Source organism: Mastomys coucha, unplaced genomic scaffold (assembly GCF_008632895.1).
Source record: "Mastomys coucha isolate ucsf_1 unplaced genomic scaffold, UCSF_Mcou_1 pScaffold2, whole genome shotgun sequence".
Lineage (NCBI taxonomy): Eukaryota > Metazoa > Chordata > Mammalia > Rodentia > Muridae > Mastomys > Mastomys coucha.
Genome location: NW_022196902.1, coordinates 2,805,144 through 2,827,863, shown reverse-complemented (window position 1 = coordinate 2,827,863; position 22,720 = coordinate 2,805,144). Strand labels below are relative to the sequence as shown.

The 22,720-nt window shown below is 39.3% G+C and overlaps 1 protein-coding gene and 1 pseudogene across 1 annotated transcript in view; one reads left to right on the top strand and one right to left on the bottom strand.

Moving 5' to 3' along the window:
- Adgb (androglobin) overlaps positions 1 to 21,339 on the top strand; it is a 133,362-nt gene extending 112,023 nt beyond the window's left edge. The window contains exons 32-38 of the mRNA XM_031380372.1: positions 4,023 to 4,195; positions 6,753 to 6,938; positions 7,569 to 7,695; positions 10,524 to 10,688; positions 17,038 to 17,128; positions 17,546 to 17,729; positions 20,920 to 21,339. Coding sequence (XP_031236232.1) covers positions 4,023 to 4,195; positions 6,753 to 6,938; positions 7,569 to 7,695; positions 10,524 to 10,688; positions 17,038 to 17,128; positions 17,546 to 17,729; positions 20,920 to 21,108 — 1,115 coding nt within the window. The 3' untranslated portion in view covers positions 21,109 to 21,339. The remainder of the gene's footprint in view (positions 1 to 4,022; positions 4,196 to 6,752; positions 6,939 to 7,568; positions 7,696 to 10,523; positions 10,689 to 17,037; positions 17,129 to 17,545; positions 17,730 to 20,919) is intronic.
- Positions 12,578 to 14,429, bottom strand: LOC116097760 (annotated as a pseudogene).
- Positions 21,340 to 22,720: the final 1,381 nt, after the last annotated feature.

The following is a 22,720-nucleotide window of genomic DNA, read 5'->3' as shown; positions in this document are numbered from 1 at the left end:
ACCCCCTCTGTCACTAGGAAGCTGAGAGGATCATGTCCCTGCTGCCCTGCGGCTCCCCTGGGAGTCGTAGGTGACTTTTATGATTATAAAATTTTATTTCTCATAGTTGTTAGGGAATAACAATAAAGTTAGATTCTGAAAGTACACATGTATAATCTGATCACTCAGGTGGTAGAGGCAGGTGGATTTCTTTGAGTTCAAGGCCATTGTGGTCTCCAAAACTATAGTGATCCATGGTTGTATAGTGAAGTATTGTCTCAAAAATATGTCATGCTGGACTGGAGAGAAGGCTCAGAAGCTAAGAGCACCAACAATTCAACACAAACTCACCTACTTCAGCTTTTAAATATGGAGGTCTGAGGACAGCCCGTGGGAGTTCCTCCTTTCTTGAATCACTTTATTATTTGATGTTTTTCAGACTTTACATCCTATATTCCAAAATTAAGACAAAACCAAAAGGAAACAAACAAACAAACAAATAAACAAACAAACCAAGATTTAAAAAAACAAACAAACCCCCCAGGTCTAATATATAGATACAGAGGTATATCTGAACTGGGAACTTTCTCCCTTCCCTTCCCTTCCCTTCCCTTCCCCTCCCTTCCCTTCCCTTCCCCTCCCCCTCCCTTCCCTTCCCTTCCCTTCCCTCCCCTTCCCTTCCCTCCCCTTCCCTCCTCCTCTCCTTCCCTCTCTTTCTTCCTTTCTTTTTTTGTTCCTTCCTTCCTTCCTTCCTTCCTTCCTTCCTTCCTTCCTTCCCTTCCTTCCTTCCTTCCTTCCTTCCTTCCTTCTTTCTTTCTTTCTTTCTTTCTTTCTTTCTTTCTTTCTCCTCTCTTTCTTCCTCCTTAATTAATTTACTTATGTACTTTATATCTAGATAGCAGTCCCCTTCCTTCCTCTCCTCTCAGTTCCACACCTCCCTCCCCAACCTTCCCTTCTCTGAAAAGGAAGTTCCCCCCATTGGGTACCAACTTGCCCCAGCACATCAAATGGCAGCAGAACTAGGCTCATCATCTCCCACTGAGGCCAGACAAGGCAGCCCAGCTAGGGGAATAGGATCCAAAGGCAGGCAACAGAGTCAGACTCAGCACCCGCTCCACTTATTTAGGAGACCCACATAGAGATCATATTATCCATCTGCTACATATGTGTAGGTGGCCTAGGTCCAACCCATGCACGCTTTTCTTGAGCCCCCATGGACTTAAGACTGACCTGAGGTATTTCTGCTATTTGTAGGAACTGTGGCTTCATGCTATTGTAAGCCAATAGTGCCACCTTCTGTTTGTTTTAGTATCCACAGTTCACTAAAGCAGCTGGCTAGCTATTGGCTGATTCACGGAAGGAAACAGACAGGGAGTTCTCCATGGCATGTGCCTTCAGATTTGCAATGCTGTCATTCTAAACTCCTGTTGTTTACAATGACTCCTGCCTCCTTATCTTGATAATCAAGGCCTTCGAAGTCCTAATTTATTTACTAAAGCATATGTAATTTCAACCTTTATCAAAAATGCTTGATTTAGGGGCTCAGATCATAAAGTGCTTGCTGGGAATTTTTTTTTTCTGGTAAGGAGAGAACTACACAATGAATCATTGTAAGTTTAAAAGTCTTTGATAACACAAATTACATGTTACATATGTTACATATTAATAAACTATTTAATATAATTATATTTTGTAGTTACATAAAAAGCATTTTAAGATATGTTATAAAACATACATATATAAATATATACGTATTTATATATATAAACATGTGTTTGTTTTTATATATAAATATATATTTATATATATATACACATATATATGCATATGTATGATTTTTGTTTTTTGGTTTTCACTTACAAAAAAATGAGTCTCTTATCAAACATGTACCTTGCTCTTAACAAATTTAGAAGTTACAAGGATGTTCAAACACCAACTAGAGTTCAGTTTCTGTGGATACAGATCAAAGCATTGACTTAGTCATAAAGAAGAACTGTTATTTCTATCTCTATGGAAGTTTCTTCATCTCTTGAAGGCTCCCCTCTGCTGTGCACTGGGTAGAGTAAAATCCCAAAGGGGCTCCCAGGAAAGGCTTGTAAACTTCTTGTCATCAGCAGGTCCTCTCACCCAGCACTTCTTCCCCATCAGGGGTGTGCAGGTTCATTCTTCCAGGGCTTTCCAATTACATACACATACACAAGTCAGGACTTCCATAACTTTTTAATCAATAGGATGTTTTCCATTCTATAGCTTATTCTGATATGCACTTACCAATGCATGCAGATTTCTTGCAAACCTCAAACAGTAAAGTAAGCAACCTGATAATGACTATATCCTGTGAATCAATCAATTAGATTTAAAGCACTCAGCACGAATACAGACAAATTTTTACTTTTTATCAGCACCAAGAGGAGAGAATTATGTAACAGAAAAGGTCTTTGTATGCTAATGATATTAAGTTGGTATTAATTTAAGTTTATTATAAAAAACATTTTAATTATAATCTTACTCAGAGACATGAAGAAGAAAATGAAAATGCACAGCAAAACAAAAACCTGAAAGAGTTAAAATGCTGCAGCAGTGAGTATGGTTTTGAAGCAAGAGAAGGAAGTAACAGAAGATTAGAGGAACAAAAATGATATGAAATATGTAGTAAAACAAATATCAAAATACCTGACATAAACATAAACTTTCGGTCAACTATACTTAATGCAAATTAAATGTGCTTTACAATAATACATGATATAACTGTATATGTTCACAAGAGGGACATACTTTGATTTCAAAGATATAAACAGTTTTATGACAAAAGGAAGGAACACACATTACAAATAGTAGCCCAGAATGGTCATACTATGTTTGTATTATAACCTGAAATGGTCATACTCTTGTCAAAAACATATTTTAAGAGCCAAAACAGGTGCGTGAGTTATCTTGTAATGCTAAAGAGACCATATATTCATAAAACAAAACCATTGTAAACATCTGGATCTAACCGCAGAGTTTAAAATGTGTGAAGCAAATGCTAGTGTTGAAAGAAGAAATGGCCAATTCTACAGCTAGTTGGAAATTTCATTACTGCACCTTAAGTAGTGGAAGGAAACTTAAACAGAATTCATGATTATAAAATGCTTGAATAACATGGTGAACAGCCTGCTCTAAGAGAAGTCTCTACTCCAAGGTTCCAGAAGACACAAACGTCTCAAAACCTATCGAGCATCAAGAGGATGGCAACTGGTGAAGCAACACCTGGGATCTAAACACCTGGGCAGGGATAGAACTTGGGCAGCTATGCTTTCTGATCACCATGGAAGAGAGCTAGAAACTAATAAGAAATGAATGCGGAGATTTCATAGATGTGTAAAAAGCAACCTGGTCTTAATGTAATTGTCTACATTTTTTTAAAAGTAACCTGAAAAACGGAGTCTCTAGAGATGGCTCAGTGGTTAAAGAGAGCCTAACTGCCTTGCAGTTAAGAGCAAGGGCTCTGTTCTCAACACCTATGTGGTGGATCACAACTCTAGCTTCACGGGAATCACACACACACACACACACACACACACACACACACACACACATCCATGTGTGCACGCACACACAATTAGTAATCTTTTTCTTAAAAAAGCAAACTGTAAAGGTAGAGAAAGAAAAGAAAACCAATCCCAAGTCAAAAGAAAGGAAATAGTAAAGGTTAGAGCAGAGATGAATGAATTATGTACATGGGTAACAGTCGGGTTCACAGTGCTATGTAGGAGATAGATGGCACCCACAGGGCAAACGCAGTGGCTAGTGAGCTGATGGTTGCATGACTTTAGTATTCTAAAGCCCACTGCTTTATATATACCAATACTGAGTTTATGCTATATTAGCTATACCTCAATTATTAAAAATTTTAAACAGCTCTTATGAAAATTATTTTCACAAGGAAAGAAATCCATTCTCTTTAGATGGAACATCTTTCTAGGATGCTTGCCACGTCCCTACCAGAAAAGGTCTTGTTATCATGCCATGTCTCACTGGTTTCTATTTTCATGTCTCTTTAGCTCAAGTAGAGAAACATGAAGAACCAGCTCCCATGGGAAGCCCAGACTCCCATACTGTCAGCGAAGGGCAGAAATCTGTAGGAATGCCCAAAACAACACGAAAAGGCAAGGAGAAGTCTGCTGAGAAGGAGAAGGCAGCTAAGGAAAAACAAGCCCCTCGATTTGAACCGCAGGTGGGTGCAGACACGGTACCCTTCTTAGGAGCGGAGCTGGGTGGCAGACATGGTACCCTTCTTAGGAGCGGAGCTGGGTGCAGACACGGTACCCTTCTTAGGAGCGGAGCTGGGTGGCACTTGCCAAATGCACTGTGGAGGGGAAGTTAGCAATAGGAAGCAATGAGGACTCCAGAAGTGAGAGATCATGTCTACTTGCGTTTAACCATCTCTTGTGCCCATGGGAGTATCATGAAGCATTTGCAAGTTTGACTGGATCCTCAGATTCATCTGTTCGCACTTGGACAGTGTATCAGCCAAAATTCCATACTGGAAAAGTTCCTGGTCAACTCACTTTTGGAGCTGTTTAAAGAGAAAAGCTAACATTCTAAGTAAGAAAGAAAAGAATTCTCATTTATGAGACTTGATTCTAAAATACTAAGAGAGTCACATAGGAAGCAAGGTCTTCTGGGTAATAATGAAACCAAATTTTAAGTGAAAACTTTATTCAGTGGCTGCAACCTCCTCTTCACTGATTACATTGTTTCAAATGGACAAAGCCTTGATATTATGTAATGTATTCTGCAACCACATCAGTTTTAACTTGTAGCTTGCCTGGTGGCTTCCCCTAAGATCCCATTTCTCGAACCTTATGACTCAAAGCTAATTAACCAAGGAAACTTTCTCTTTTTCTAGTTGCTTTTGGCCTTGTGGTTTAATAAATGAACAGAAAAACATACAAGCCAGTATATTAAATGGAAATTTGAGAGCAAAATAGGCAGAAAAATTACTTGGAGAATAATGGTCTCTCTCCCTCTTTGATTGTCCAGGAATAAACCTCTCCTATTTGAAAGTCAAAACCCAATTCTGCTGCCTCTTAGTCCTTGCAAGTGGTTCTATAACTTTAAAGTACCACACACTTCCAGAATGAATCTGGAGGAGCAGGTACATTCAGAGCTAGAAATGAGTAATTATATTACTCAGTTTTGTGAAGTATACCTTAAATATAATTTAGATTTTACTTAAAATATTTCAAATAATGTGTGTGTGTGTGTGTGTGTGCGTGTGTGTGTGTGCACGCGTGCATGTCCAGATTCTGATGAACATACTCATGGATATATTTGCATGTCTGAGGACAAAGTTTGGGAGGCAGGTCTCTCCTTCTACCATATATGCCCTGGAGATAGAACTCAGAGCATCAGGTTTGGCTGCAAGCACCCTTACCTACCTCACTAGCTAGCTTTTAATTTTAAGCTGATATAGCCCAGAGTGGCTAAGAAAGTCAATTGAAGATGTCCAGATTGGTTTATAGCTATCTCTGTAAGAAATCATATTTGATGATTGATGGAGGGCCCACCCCACTGTAGGCAGCATACTCCCTATGCTGGCGAGTCTGGGCTAACTAAGAAAGTTAGCTAGGCATGAGTCAGTGAATTAGCCACAAGCAGCTTTTTTCTGTTATTTACTTCAGTTTATGATTGAGCTTTTGTCCTGAATTTCTTCCAGTGATGGACCCTCAGAGTATAAGCTGAAATAAACCCTTTCTTTTCCAAAATGTTTTGGGCCATTACATTGATTTATTACATCAACAGAAAAATAAACTACCACACCCATGGTCCCAAGGCCCATAGACTTTATTGTGTATAATTTTAAGCCAAGATTGCATAAAGTGATGGACATAAACACTTATTTTTTTCTTTTTCTTGTGTGCATGTGATGTGATATGCATGAATATGTGTGTCTGTATGTGCACATGTGTGCAGGTACATGTGTGTAGTTGTACCTGTAGAGGCCCAGGATTGATGTTGGGAGTCTTCCTCAATCACTTTCCATTGCATTCATTGAGGTAAGCCCCTTCAGCTGAATCCAGAACTCATTCTTGTGGCCTAGACAGCCAGCTTGCTCTGGGGGCATCCCATCTTTGCCTGCTGAGCGCTGGCATTCCAAGTGGACTACTGTGCACCATCAGCTTTGGAACTGCAGGATTCTGAATTCTATCTACTACTCACACTTTCAAAGAAAGCGTGGTTTGTCTACTGAGCCATATCCCCAGCTCCACAGGCACAACTCATCACTGCACAATTCATTGACTTCCAACAAATAGACCCTGTGTGCAGCACAAGGTAGAGATTGTGCCCATGAACCCACTGCTGTTTATTTTGCTATCCTTGCACCAAAGCTCCAGGTACCAATCCGTCACCTGGCTACCATCAGCTCTCACAGAGTCATTCTAATGCCTCACACAGTTGAATTAGTATGTGTTGAACTTCCTCATTTTACTAAAATATGTGCCTGCAGGGTTCTCCCACAGGCAGGTGTTTATTTTCAATTCAGTACTCAGCACCCAACATAGGAACATGGTATAAGTTGTCCATTCACTGGCTGATACACTTCTATGCTGTTCACTTCCCTCTAATTGCTGCTGTGAAAAAGAATATAATGAGCATCCTCACAGGAGTCTTATGCAAATTATAGTTGTTTTCCTGTATGGTAAGTAGCCAACAGTGAAATCTCAGTTTAGGGAGTGAATCCTTTCTACAAGACGGAAGCATTCATTTTTATAAACTTTTTCCCCTAGCAAATACAAATGCCCACTCCTGTTCACTCTCAAGAAGATCCAAACAAACCCTACTGGACCTTGCGGCTGGTCTCTGAACATACCGACTCAGATTATGTTGAAGTAAAAAAGGACACAGAACGAGCAGATGAAATTCGTGCCATGAAGCAAGCTTGGGAGACTACTGAACCCGGGAGGGCCATCAAGGTCACCTGCCTGAAAGGCAGTTCTTTCTGTCTTCACTGTTAGATGTAGTTTGGGAGCTGAGCCCTATGGATGAAGGTGTGGGATTGGAATTATGACCTGAGTTATGACACCCCTCTTTATACTTAGCCACGAGGGCTGGATTCACATGGATCCTGAGAAGCTTCAAGTAGGAGAGCATGCGAGTGTTTAATGCCTGCTTTCCTACCACAAACAGCTTTAGAATAAAAAGTATGTGCTTCCCCTTTGTGAAATTTAAATTCCTGTCCCTGTGTATGGCAGAGGCTCTCAACCTTCCTAACTCTGTAGCCCATTAATATAGTTCATGTTGTGGTGAATCCCAACCATAAGATCATTTTTGCTGCTACTGTTATGAATCATAGTGTAAATATGTTTGGAGAGAGGGTGACCAATGGAGTCACAACCCACAGGTTGAGGACCACTGCCTTGAGGCCTTAAGCCTTTAGTCTTAGTTAATGGAGAGTTGGCTTGGTCTAAACTACCCTTCTTTGTGTTTTCTTTTTCAATTTTGGTCTTGGAACCCACATTTCTCTGTTCTTCTGAGCACCTTGCTTCGGCCTGCACCTTTTGCTGCTTTTCAAAGACCTCACCAGGCTGACATTTGTCTTCCAGGCTGCTCAGGCCCGTTTGAAGTACCTGAGCCAATTCATTAAGAAGCCAGCTGATACCAGCACCACCTCTGCCCCCAGCCCTGAGACTTTGTCTGTGACTCAGAGCCAAACTAAGTCCTCAGAAGAAGGTCAGTGGAAGTCACAAGCTACGCAGAAATTTTAGTAGGGCTTCCATACCCACAAGGAATCATTTCTGAGTTTCTAGTCCTTAGGATTGTGAAAGACCATGAGGCTTCAAATGAGGACACAAATAGCCTTCTACTAATCAAGCCTCTTCTATTTATTTCCTCATCTAAGATTCATGTGCCCATTCTCCACACATAGGCAGAAATGGTTTTCCTTACATAAGAAAATTTGATGAATATGATGTGGTGGCACACAGCTATAACACTATAATTTGGAAGATAGAGGCAGGAGGACTAGAAAGTCATGTCCATCCTCAGTTACATAGAGAATTCAAGGCTAGCCTGAGCTACAGGCTAGCCTTATTTAAAAGAAAAAAGACAAAACCAGATATGACATGAGGTTGTTATTCAGGATGATGGTGGCCATGGGGAATTAGAGGCAGGCCTGCTTCTTAATAATACGGCACCTTCTGTAAGAATAAGAAAAAGAAAAAGAATAAAAATAAGAGGCTAAGACTAAGAATAATAAACATAACTACTGCCTTAGGGTTTTACTGCTGTGAACAGATACCATGACCAAAGCAACTCTTATAAGAACAACATTTAATTGGGGCAGACTTCCAAGTTCAGAGGCTCAGTCCATTATCATCAAAGTGAGAGCATGGCAGCATCAGACAAGCATGGCACAGGAGGACCTGAGAGTTCTACATCTTCATCTGAAGGCTGATAGGAGAAGACTGGCTCCCATGTGATTAGGAGGAAGATCTCATTGCTTATCCCCACAGTGACACACTTCCCGAACAAGGCCACACCTACTCCAACAAGACCCTACCTCCTAATAGTAACACTCCCTGGGCCAAGCATATCCCACCATATTCTACTCCTTGGCTCCCACAGGCTTATTCAAACATGTGAGTCTATGGGCCCATACCCAGCCATGGCATAATAAAAAATACATTTAGGTCCACTTCCAAAGACCCCATAATCTATAGCAGTCTCAACAGTGTCAAAAGTCCAAAGTTCAAAGTCTCTCCTGAGATAAATCAATCACTTAACTGTAATCCCCAAACAAGACAGAAAACCAGTTGGGCAAACTCCAAACTCTGTCACACCTACTCCAACAAGGCTATATCTCCTCATAGGGCTCCTCCCTGGGCTAAGCAAATTCAAACCACTACTACTATTTATATGGAATTATTGTCATGGCTTGGAAACTTGCATTACTTAAATTATAGTTGACTCTAGTGTTGTCTAGTGTTAGTGATTGCTTCTAAGACCTACAGTGTATACCAAATTGCACAGGGGTTCAAGATACTTCTAGTAGATGGTGACATGTTTTCATATAATCTGTGCACATTCTCTTGCATAATTTTAATTGTCCTTATATATCTTATAATTCAACCTTTCTAAATAGTTGTTACACACTGTATCATTTAGAGAATATAAAGACTAACATGTATATATGTTCAGTACAAAGAAAACTAACATAGAACTAACTATGTAGTAAATAACCACATAAGATTTTAAGTAACATATTTTAAATTACTTAGTATTTTTTTTTGTTCTGTGTGTATGTGCATGCTGTTCATGCCACACTATGCACACAGAGGACAGACAATTCTGTGGAGTCAATTTTCACCTTTACACAGATTCCAGGAGCTGAACTCAGGTCACTAGGCTTACACAGTAGGCATTACTTTACCTCCCTGGGCGTCTTGTCATTCTTTAACTATATGTATTTAAAATATTGTATTAATTAATTAATTTTTATGTTATGTGTATATGTGTTTTTTTCTGCATGTATGTTTATGTACCACATGTGTGTCTGGTGTCCAAGGAGGCCAGAAGACAGCAACAAATCTCCCAAGACTGTAGTTATAGACAGTTGCCATATGAGTGCTGGGAATCAAACTTTACTGCTCTGGAAGAGCATCCAGTGCTCTTAAACACTGAGCATCTCTCCAGCTTCGCCTTAGCAAACTCTTGATCAGAGTTAGTTGACTGAATCCGTGGATGTAGAACCGAGAGTTACTGAAGACAAACTATATTTTATTTTATATTTATATACCAACCCATTGATGTATATTCTGATCTCCAAGGTGGAGAGAGTCTCAGTAATAGTTATAAGTTTGTGAGCAGCAAGAGACCCAGAAAGCATGCAGACCTGGCCCTCCTTTGATTCATTGTCTTGTCACATGTATAGGTAGCCCTAACTATGTCTGGGTACTACTGGAGGCAGAAGCAACTCACACCCCAAATCTTTCATTTCATTCAAAACAGAATATGGTGGAAAGTAGATAATGTACTATAGATTAGAAATAGGAGAATCATGCGTGGCTAATACCCAAGTTGTGGTTGGTTTGTATGATTTCTTCATGGCCAAAGAGCCACTATTAGATTTGCTACTAAGGAAAATTCTCCCATCTTTAACATCTTCACAAGTAAGTATGCTTTTTAGTTGATTTTAAGACAATTTCAATAAATATCAAGATTCCCAAAGAGAAGTGCCTTACTTATATACAGTGGTCCCAATATTTAAAGACCTCCCTTCTGTCATAATTGTCCCCATTTTTCAGGCCTCTTATTGGATATGGTTTTCTTATCCTGAAGAAGGCTCCAGGCACACCTCACACAGTGCCTACAATAGCTAGACCATACTTTGGCATCCCAGATGGTGCATGGTGCTTGTGGTAACACTCTGGTAACACACTTCAAAGCTTGGGAATCATGTCCCCTAAATCTGGTCTCCTACAAGCCCTATTAGATTTGGTTGCATAGACTGAGCAGAGTGCAAGTTATTTTTTTTCAGGAACATATACATTGTGCTATAGAACTAGGTATTGGGAAAGATGCAGACTTCAAAGAAGTGCCACCAAGCGCAGCAGGAAGTGTGCTGTGGAAGAAGTGGCAACTGACCAAGACCCTCAGCTCTCTGACAAAAGCCATAAGCAACGAGAGTACAGCAAAGGAAGAGCTGCCACGGAAGGAGATCCCTGGTGAGTCCTGATCCTGTTGGTAAGGTAACCACACACCTGTCCTTGTAATAACACTATGTCACAGATTATATCAAATACATGTGAAATTAGGGATCCCCAAAATAGAAAAAAATACATGCCTGTCACAGCTGGGAGCACAGCATATCTCCCTGGCATATTAATCTAGATTTCTCCAATTGCACCGCTCCCCAATGTCTACAGCAAATGGTGAAATTAAAAGAAACTGCTGTTGACTAACAACTCTTAAGTAAAAACTTGAGCCAAAATAGGAGTTGGGGTATAGTTCAATTATAGAGTATTTGCCTAGCACATACAATGTTCTAAGTTCAATTTTTAGCACAAAAAAAAAAGCAAAAAAGAAAAAGTATGCATGGGGGGGGTGATTACAGGAAGATAGGTGAATCTTCCTAAATTCAAACACTGATGAATGTGAGTCTAGATTAAACACCTTTAAATAAATGTCAAAGGAAATCATCTGGATCAAGAGAAAATAACCTCAGAAAGTGATTCAGATCTAAACGGAAAGGACATTCTATATATGTTTGAAGAAATCAGACTCATACTTCTGAATCTGAATTTTTTTAATTGATTTGAGAAGAGTAATTGGAAAGCTGTACTTTGGCTTTTGACACATAACCAACATGCCAAAAATAGCACAAACGGTGGCCAAAGAACAAGAGCTCAATAGAAAAAATGTTTTTTGCCCTGATTGCATGAATACTGATGTGATAGAAATGCAAATGTGTGTTGTGACAACTACTGTTAAACATGAACATAGCAGCTCAGCCAAAGCATCAGGACATAATCAGGACAGTGCTGAGAAGGGAGTCTATCTATCAGCATGAACATCTCCATCAAAAAGCAACCTCACCATCTTCTCCATAGCTCCAGAACTAGAGTACTGAGACCAGAGAAAACTCAAACTTAGAAGGAAATAAATAAAAATTACAGCAGAGATAAATGAAATAAGGACTAAAAATCAAAATTCAAATGAGTAGCTACAATAACCTTTAAAATGGGGTGGAGAATCACAGAAGTAATCATAGAAGGTGGGAAGGAAGAAATTAAAGTTAACCATAGAGAAATACAAAGGTATTATTAGAGAATCCATGAACAAATATATGCTGGCAATGACTTTAACTAGATGTGCAAATTCTTGGATGAACAGCTTACAGAGAATAGATGATTTGATTGACTGATTGACTGATTGATTGATACAGGGCTAGGAGATAGTTAGCAGTGGGAATTGTGCCTGCTATGGAAACAAGAGTTCAGGCCTGGAGATTTAGTGCTTGGCAGCTTGGAAACAGGTGGATACACAGAGTTTGCTGGCCGGTTACTCTAGTGAAACCGTGAGCTCCAGGTTCAGGGAGAGACCATGTCTCAAAAAGTAGGTGGCCAGTAATAGTGGAAGACATCTGTTGATCTCTGGCTTCTATATGCTTTTTTGTGTACACACACACACACACACACACACACACACACACACACACACACACTAATAAATAATTAAAATTTAAATAGTTCTTGATGAAGAAATAGAAAACCTAAACAGACCAACTACAAGGCTGAAGCCATAGTAAGTCCTCCATCAGAGGAAATCTTGGGACAAGCAATCTTCCCCGTTGTATTGAATCAGATTTGTGTCAAACAACGCGAGTTCTTTTTTTCTTTTTGCCTCAAAAAGTGACATTTATTCAGAGAGAAGAGAGAGAGAGAGAGAGAGAGAGAGAGAGAGAGAGAGAGAGAGAGAGAGAGAGAGAGCAAAACAAACAAACAAAACCAAAAACAAGATGTCCTTCTCTTGGCCCCCTTCCCTTCCCCCTCCAGCTGTCCCTCAGCACCCCAGGACTGAACCCTGGACCAGGGCCAGCAAGGAGGCCAGCCCCTCAAATGAGGTCAGCAAGGTTGAGGGGCATCTCTTCAATGGAGGTTTTGTAGAAAGTCTCAATGTCTCAAAGAGTCCTCTTGTCTTCTTCTGTCACCATGTTAATAGCCACATCTTTCTGGCCAAAACAACCACCTTGACAGGTTCTGTGGACATAGTTTTCCCTGTTTGGTGGGAAGGTCATAATTGATGACTAAAAAAACCTGCCTCTGGTCAATGTCTCTGGTCAATGGATCAGTGGTAATTAATAACTTTGCTAGAGCCAGACAGGAACTCCTTCATGATCACATCTCATTCCTTTTGGTACATACCTCCATGCATGATGGAAACAGTGAAATCTCAGGCATGCATCTTCTCAATGAACCAGCCCACCCCTCCTCCTGGTATTGATAAAGATTACTACCTGGGTGATGGTCAGTGTTTTATACAAGTCACACAATGTGTCAAGCTTCCACTCCTCTTGTTCCACATTGATGTATAATTGGCCAATACCAACCAAGGTCAACTCTTCCTTCTTTACAAGATTCTGAATCGTGTGTCTCATGAACTTCTTAGTTACCTCAAGGACATCAGAACGCATTGTGGCAGACAACAAAACTACCTGTGTGTTACTGTTGAGCTTTTGGAATGCATCATAGATATGATCCTAGAACCTGTGGTTTAACATTTCATCTGCTTCATCTAGTACAGACATCTTGATGTATTTGTGGGACAGGTATCTTTGGTTAAGCATATCAAACACCCTGCCAGAGGTGCCCACAATGATATGGAATGCTTTCATTTGCAGCTTCTGCACCTCAGCCAAAACATTGGTGCCCCCAATACAGGCATGACAGGAGACATTCATGTAATTTCCAAAAGATGGCCAGAACCATCTTTTGTATCTGCTGAACCAATCACAAGTGGGTTCCAGAACCAAAACCTGAGTGGCCTTTAGATCTAATTCAATCTGCTAAAGAACTGATATGGCCTCACCTATGCAGTAAGATAAAGTAAGATTCTAGGGTAGTCATTACAACATGCATTCTGCTAGACTGAAAATTATGAGTGTGAAACACAATTGCATGTAGGGTATTAAAGATTGGCTAAAACACTTAGTAGATACTTTAAAATTCTGTAAACTTCAAGACCATCTGCAGATAAGAACTTGAAGATTCTCAAAGTTTTAAGAAGAAAAGTAGCTTATGAGCACCAAAAGAACACCACTACTCTCCAGCTTCCCAGGCAGGAAGAAAAGATGCGTGGAGTCATGCAGTCCCATGTGACAGGAGGTGACAGGCAGGAAGGAAAGCCTTGCCTATGCAGGCTTTGAAGGGATGCTGCATGCTACTTTCTACTCTCTGCAAGCAGAAACAACAGGTTTTGGAGTACAACTCCAGATAAACCTAGCTCTGTGACTCTCAGCTCATCTTCTCTGAGTCCCAGTTTCTCTGCCTATAAATCTGACAGTTGCCATGACATTGATCTCACACAGTAAATGTGTGTCTCCTATTACTTAGTATCTGCAAGATGCTTATAGTAGGCTGGCATAGCATCCATCATCCTTTAAACTTACTTCAATGAGTTTGTTACTTTGTGTTGTTTTATTAATGGAATTAAACTCATTCTTTATAATAAGTGAAAAAAAAGAGAATTGATATGGCAAATGTGGCTGTTTTCCCAATCCCAGACTGGGCTTGAGCAATCACATCATAACCCTTGATACAAGGAAGAATAGCTTTCTGCTGGATGGCAGAGGGCTTCTCAAAACTACAGGCATAAATACAAAGGAGGAAAGGTTCTGAGAGATTCATGTCATGGAAGCTATTCACAATCTCATTCCAGTCACTCTCAATGATGCCTTCTGGCTCCATCCCATTAGAGCCATTGTCTCTGGATTGAGAATCCTGACTCTCAGACATGATCCATCTAGACAACATGAGTTCTTATGATATTCACACTTATTCTGTGGCGCTAGCATTGTATTTGTCTCAAGTCAGACAGGTACAACAATACAAAAGAGCCAATATTCTTGATGAAACTAGATGAAGAAAACATTCTCAACAAGACCTGACAAACCAGAGAATTGGATCAGTCTTTAAGAGTGCTTGCTGATCTTGAAGAAGACCTGATCTTTATTATTGGAATCCATGCCCAAGCTCACAACCACTTATAATTCCAGTTCCAAGGGAATCTGATATTTTCTTCTGACTTTCATGGCACATACACACTCATGTGCAGATTACCACCCCCCTCACACACACGTAATTAAAAAGTAATATGTCTTTAAAACCAACAAACTATATACAACAGCACATTAAAATATTCTCTGTGATTAAGTAGGAATCAAACCAAGGATATAACTATCGTTCAAAAGATCATTAAAGAAGTTATGCCACATGAACATAATGAAGGACAAGAGAGCAGAGATTCTGGGCCAAACCCAACCTGTCGATCAGAAACCCAGTTCTATGATAACCAAGCAATCCATACATACAGTGTTTTATGGACCTATGATGCATGTAGGTCTTGTGACCTAGTTTACTAGCTCTTAACAGTTCTAAATATAGGCACATTTAATTTGTAAATAGTGATGACATCATTTCATTCCAATTTAAATAAGATTTCTTATTTTGCTCTTGCATTAATACTCTGGTAAAGCCTCCCAGACTATGTTGGATGAAAGCAATAAAAGTGAAAAATCTTTATCTTATTCCAGACCTTAAAGATACTTCTTTTGACTCTGTTCTGTTCAGTAATGTTCAATTGGTATCCATATGGCTTTTGTCTTATTCACTGAGAAATGAACATAGAATATGAAAAGGCAAGTAGAGGGAGTGATCAGGAAAGACTTCATATCTTCATACCATACAATTATGACACTGTTGCCTTCTGGAAAAGGTATCAATAGGATCAGTATCTGAGTGGGCTATGTATGGGAGAAAAATATAAGAGTGCCTGGAGTCCTTCCAGGTCAGTGAATGTACTCTTAATGATATGTCAATATAAGGCTCTCTACAGTTATCCAAACTCATGCAGTATATAAGACCTAGAGTGAACCCTAAAGGTTTTAGGAGGTAATGGAAATTGGGAAATATTAATCATGGGGGAGATGCATGTGTATTTGTAAAGGGTTAAGCAGAATAGTTCCCAATACAGCTGCAAATCCAAATCTCCTTTAGGCATAAGAATTGAAACCATAGAGAATAAGATGAAAAGACGTTTTCCTTTGTCATTTCTGCTTTTATCATGATGTTAATAACAGTTACTTTCAGTAGAGGGCTGGAGTTGGGTTAGTGGGATAAAGTACCTGCTTGCCACCTAAGCCTGACAACCTGAGTTCACTCCCACATTAAAAAGTCAGATGTGGTAGCCTGCATCTGTCATCCTAGTGTTCGTGAGGATGGGAAGTGGAGAGAGGAGAACAAGGGAGAGGGAAGGCCACTGGCCAGCTGGCATTGAGCATATTGCACAGCATCATAAATAATAGAAACTTTGTCTCAGGAAGGTAGAAGATGAGAACTAACTCCCAAAGTCTGACCTCCTCTTGTATGCCATGGTGCGTATGCATGCATACCCATCACAAACAAACAAACAAACAAACAAAAGCCTACTGTAGTCCCTTAAGAGGGTAACTGTAATTTTACCATGCCACTCAACCCATTCTTGTTCCTTAGAGATATCCAAGAAAAACAAACAAACAGATAAAAACTAGATTCAGTGATGTAAAGGCAGCCAAGCTTCTGTCGGGGGTGGTGCGTTGCTATGACGATAGATGGTTGGGAATTTCATTTGAATAATATAAAGGTCTTGGAGTTGGGTTTTTATGATCTAAGGACCTAACAGGTTTATTTAAAGTATTGCATTGCACCCTTCATGTTGGGTGGATTTGGTTTGGTTTGGTTTGGTTTTGCATGTAAACTATGCTTTCTTTTTATTTTGAAGACATAGGGGCTTGGAAGAGTCAGAAGGTCACTATCATCCAAAGACTTACATTTTTTTTTATTAAATCTTTTCTTGTGGCTCCCTATGGGTGTATGTAATGAAAGTTGTTCCTTTGATCTTTAGTGTGCTTATTTTATATATTTATTAGTCCAGTGGGAGGCACAACACTGTTTCTTAAGAACATTTAAATTATAACATAGTGCTTAGCATGATTGTCAGACATTTCTGAAACTCTGTCAATTTTCAGTCATTTAACTCACTTACAATGAAACTTTGTAATTTGGACTAAGAGCTTTTTCTTCCTTCTTCATTTAACTGTAATTAGAAAAGACTTTGTTACTATTCCATCATTTAGCTATACATAAATGTACATCAAACAAAGACTAACTATAAAATATAACTTATAAGTGTATTTCAATAAAATCATAACAAAACCACAGGCTTTGTCCTAAAAAGAAAATATTGCTTTCAACCAGGAGATAAAATAGTGTTTTGGTTATTTAATTCTGGAAGCCTGTGTGCTTTGCTTTTTAACAGTGGTCCGACTACGATCTCCAACAATTTTGGAAACATCGCCACAACAAATTCGTAAAGCACTAGAGTTTTTGGATTTCAGTCATTATGTACGGTAAGTTATACATACCATATGTACAAATATGTACATACAACTGTGTTCATAGACTCTTAGATATATCCCCAATGGACAGTTGCTAAGTAACCAAAAAGTTGAAATTAAATGCCTATTATGTCTTAATTCTGTGTAAGGCTTTAGAGCTACATGATTTTGAAATTTAAATTTGTCAAATGCTTCATTATTTCACCCCAACTCATTTATCCGATTTTTGTAAAAAAAAAATTCCTTGGAACCTACATAAAGTCCTTTTAATACCCACGACTATTATACAGTACCTAACCCAGTTTTAAAAAGTTAATGTTTTCTTCTGCCATCCCTCATGTTAGAGTTGACTCACTGTTAACACAATTCTAAATTACTTTGCATTTTCAAATGATGTTTTTTTTCACTTTGTCAACATTCTACATCAAGGAAAACAACTGATGAGGCCTTGCTGCAGACAGATGAACTGAATAAGCAGCAAGCAATGCAGAAGGCAGAAGAAATCCACCAGTTCCGGCAGTACCGCTCCCGTATTCTCAGCATCAGAGACATTGATCAGGAAGAACGTTTTAAGCTAAAGGATGAGGTTCTGGAAATGTATGGGGAGATGCGGGTAAGTCTAGTAGTATGAATAGCAGCGTTTGCCAAATTCGTGTGTAATAGTAAAAAGAAAGCAGGCTTACTCATCAGAGCAGAAAGAAGTCTTAACATTTGGTTCTATAGTTTACAACTTCCTAGAAAGGATGGGTATATGTTCACTTATCTTATTTATTCACAGCCTCCTTAATGCCCTACGAACCTGTCATAATAGGAATCTACCTTATGAGACGAATGTAGAAAACTATTGGAGGAAACTACCTGAGTTGAGACAGGCTGGCTGTGGGAAAATAATTTAGACTCTACCTGTTTGCTCACAGGATTCATGCAGGAGACCCCACAGGCCCATCAGGCTGGTACCATGGATATTTTAAAGAGAAAATGAAATGAAATACAACAGTATTTAGTTAGTTTACACGTATTTAAAAGCTGCACATCAAAACCACAACCCTTCACTGTGGGTGGCCATTATGCCCGCCCCATTTCTGCAGCAGCATTGAGGTACTTTATGCAGAAATGACCCAAGAAAAAGTTTTCTGTGCCATGGAAGGCCTAACCTAATTTAAAAAAGAAAAAGGCCATGATACTAGAAACAGAGAGCCACAGTAAATGTGTTAGGATGGCTTCCATGTGTGATGAGAGAGATGCACTGATTTCCTCTTCCTTTCCTAACACTCATTCATACACATGAGTACTCTCAAACATGCTCATATTGACACACACACTACATACATGTACACAAACTCAGGCATACACACAGTCACACATGCACATACACATGCTATACCCACTAATATACACACATACAGGTAGACACAAACACACACACAGAGAAAGAGAGGGCCACTGAAAGCTACAGAACATTAGAAGTGTTTTATTTGTCTTTGACCTTCTTTGATATGGCCTGTCTTTACCAACCTAAGGGACCTGTCATTCAGGATAAACTGTTTTATTCTCTGGTAACAAACAATCTCATTATTTCAGTGTCTGATGCAGGGACCTTGCAAACTTGTTGTTTTATAAAAGATGATGAATTTTTTTGTCTCTGGTAGGTCCTATAGCTTTTTGTCCAGCACATATATGGCTTCAAGTTACTTCACCCTACCAATAGTAACACAAAATCAAAGATAATACTTAGCTGAGTGGGAATACATCAAATAAGCAATACTTTAGGGAAAAAAAGCCAAACAAACAATAGACAGACAGATATGTTTCATAGGCTTCAGCTTATCAAACCATGGCATTTCTCATTTTAAGAACATGTCTCTAATGTAGCTCAATGGGGTCCTTTTTCTTATTAAGACACTGAATGAAGCTGAAAGAGATTGCATGCAGAAAACTCTCCTGTGACAATAATGGCAGTGATATATAATACATAAGAATATATAATATATAGAGACCATGCTGAACTAAGCATGGCAATTCAGCCATGACATTTCAGTCCAGAAACAGTACACTATTGCTACTTGCATTTCATTGGTTAAAGCAAACCATGTGGCGGCTTACAGCTTCAAAGATGGAGTCAACTTTGGTTGAATGTGCTACATAAAGCACTGTAAAACAGTTGGTTTCTGGTACCTCAGTGTCCTTGTTGCTGATACTTTATTTTAGGAGCTCTATCAATCTGATAACAGATGGCAAGAGGTTAACTTGAGCCTGGGAAAGAAAGGAGAAGTATTTATCCATTGCACCAATTGCATAATCATGCCTCATTTTGATTTTTTAAAGTTATACTACTACCTATTTCCTTATTGTTTAACATGAAAGTGTAATATAGACTCGAAATACGAATGCATTTCAAATATGTCTCCTAGAGAAGGCCTTCATTCTGGTTTATTCTTATGCCTGAGAGGGAAGAAAGGGAGAGTGTTTCAAAAATAAGTCAGAATCGATGAATTATTGTTAAAATTGCATAGATCCAATGTAACATAATATTATCAGAAATAAGAAATTTCATGGTCACTTGCCTTTCTGTGTTTAGTAGCTGAGCTAATGCAATAGACAAGGGTGACATAGAGAAAACATATTTACTGGGACACTGAATTTAGAGGCTTGTCATTCAAGAGTGAGATACAAACACCCTTATTTTGATTGAAGCCATTTAAAGAGAAACCCAATAGTAACACATTTTCTTATTAAGCAGGAGAAAATAACTCTCTAAAATAAGTCCTCAAGTTTACCGGCATATATTCACCTGACTTTATACACACCTCTAAGATGTTTGTGTTTTGCTCACTCTCTTTTCTCTAGCTTGCACTGTCATCTTGTACCCATGGATTTCACTTTAGAAATCCAATTTTAGGGTTGTTACCATAGTTTTATTTCATCAAAAGCATTTTGAAGTTTGACTCTGACATCCAGCTATGCCAGCTTCTCAATAAAATCATGCCGGTTGCAGAAATGTAGGGAGGAAAAAGAAACCTAACAATTCAGCATGAAGAGAATGCTTATCTTTTGAGAAAGTTATCTTTATGTTTGAATCAGTGCACTAATCCTTGTTACTACATTGTACTGGGTTTGAAGAAGTAAGCAACAGTGATGCCTCCTCCACATTCAGAGAGGAAAGAGAAAATGAGAGGTCAACTAGGGAGACAGGAAGAGCTAGAAATATGACATCCAGTGAACCAAGAGCCATCTGCTGATGGCAAAGAGGTTCTTAAATAGGAAGAGAATCAAGAAGTAAGCTCAAATCCAGCTGTCTGTTGCTGGCCAGTGTCCTAGGTAAATACTGTGATCTACTGATCTTAGAATGAGAGGAAGATAGCGGGCTGGGTACTTTACTCAAAAGGCCTGCTCAGCTCTGATATATCTTGTCAGAGCTAGAATAAAGCTGGCAAACTAGTAATCTACTGCACAGAGCTGCTGTGCGAGTGGCAAGTTGATCCAGAACTCATTCAAAGCAAAGCTCTGCCACCAAAACCTCTACCAACTTCTCTACCTTTAGGCATTTTTTCCTCACTGGTACTTACTTTTATTTTTTGTCATTCACTCCATGTTAAAATCTCACTTGCCATTCATCACAGTTTCATGTTTTGTTTACTTCTAAGTGATAAAAGGCAAACCTAGCTCTTGTCTTCAGTGACTTTCCCCATTAGTCTGTTGACATCAGCAAAGAATAAAGGAAAAGTCTTCATTTTTGTTTGTTTCCTGGTACTTCTGCATTATGATCAGTGAGACTGACAGGTGTGGAATTTGTCTTGGAATAGGACTCTGTAGATGAAGCCCGGCAGAAGATCCTTGATATCCGGGAAGAATACCGAAACAAGTTGCTGGAGGCCGAGCGCCTGAGGATGGAGGCCTTGGCAGCTCAGGAAGCTGCAGTGAAGGTGGAAGTAGAGAAGAAGTCTCCAGCTTCTGACTCCCAGAAGAAGAAGAAAGGGGGAAAGAAAAAGTAACGCCCTCGTGGTGCACCGTGCCACCGGGGAGAGAGTGTCGGGCAGGGCATAGTGCGCTATCAACCACGTTGCCTGTTGATCAAACCTTAGATCAATTGAAACTGGAGAAATGTTTCTACATTTTAATGTTAGCATGTTGACTTTTGTTACAAAGGATTTGAAGGCACTAGTGTCTCAAATGTTCTAATTTCATTAATATTGTTAACAAATAAATGCTTAGGTTGTAAATAACATCCTGTGGTTTTCACTTTGAACTTCCTGCATTTAAAATAAATTTGTGTGTACATAGTGCATGCGTGTGTGTGTGTGTGTGTGTGTGTGTGTGTGTGTTTTCCTGCCATGCATTTAGGAGACAGAAACACTTTGGAGATGGGCTGTCTCTTCTTCTACATCCTTTGAGCAGGGTATCTAGTTTCTGCTGCTTGCTGTGAACTCAGGCTGGCTGGGCCACAAACTTCCAGATGTGATAATTCTGTCTCTACTTCCCACCTCACCACAGTAACACGAGGATTGCAGATGTGCTAACATGTGACACTATACATAGGTTCTTGGGAATTCTAACTCAGGACATCAGACTCTCACAACAACTTCCTTGTCTCCACTGGGACATAATTATTTCTAATTACGTTTGTATATGTTTATGTGTATGTCTGCCTACGTGTCCAGCCTTGAGGAGCCAGAAGATGACATTAGATTCCCTAGTGCTATTGTCCTACCCTATGTAGGTTCTCACAGGTGATCACAGATGTTCAGGAAAAGCGGCAACTGCTCTTAACTGCAGACCGACCCATTTCTCCAGTCCCCTGAAATTTTAACAGGTAGAAAAACAATATCTTAAATAAGTCAAAAGGATTATCTCTGAAAAAAATCAATGAAGGTAGGTATCTATTGTACTTAAAAGAAGCTTTCAAATTTCAAATATTTTAGAAAATTAATATGGATTCTTTATAATTGCACTATTTTTTAAAAAGCTGAACTTTAGTAAAATAATACATTATTGGGCAAAATGGTTCCAGAGCAACTGACAGGGTGTCAGGACTCAAAGCTGGCAGTGAGCATGGGGACCTGGCAGAGATTCTGTGATCACAAGCTCACGCCTTTCACACTCTCAGAAACTTTTTCCCCTGTAAAACAGACATTTCTTATGCACTCAGTTTTTTAAAATGCAATGAGAAAATCATTTGGGGAGAAAAGTGGAAACGTCTTTCTCCAGAAGCCTCCAGCACAGCGTCCCGATGGAAACCACCAGAGAGCTTTTTACTCAAAATCGCTTCACTTTGATAGATGCTTTTGGGTTATTTTCACCCTTAGCAAAATCTTTGTTTAAAGCATTTAACTTAGCCTACATGTTCATGGTCAAATGACTTTTGACAAGGGTAACAAGAATTAAACACAGAAAAAAGAAGCCTTCAATAAATGATTTGGGTGAGGTGAGTTTCCAGAAAAACTAAAACTAAAATTAAAACAGCCACACCATGTTTCAACCAAGATTCTACAAGGCTGATGGACAGTTTAGTTCTTCATGACTATGGAGACTTGGAACGTTTCAAGCCAAAGATAAAAGTATTAAAGGCAATTTTTATTCTCTTAATAGCTATTCATTACCCATATC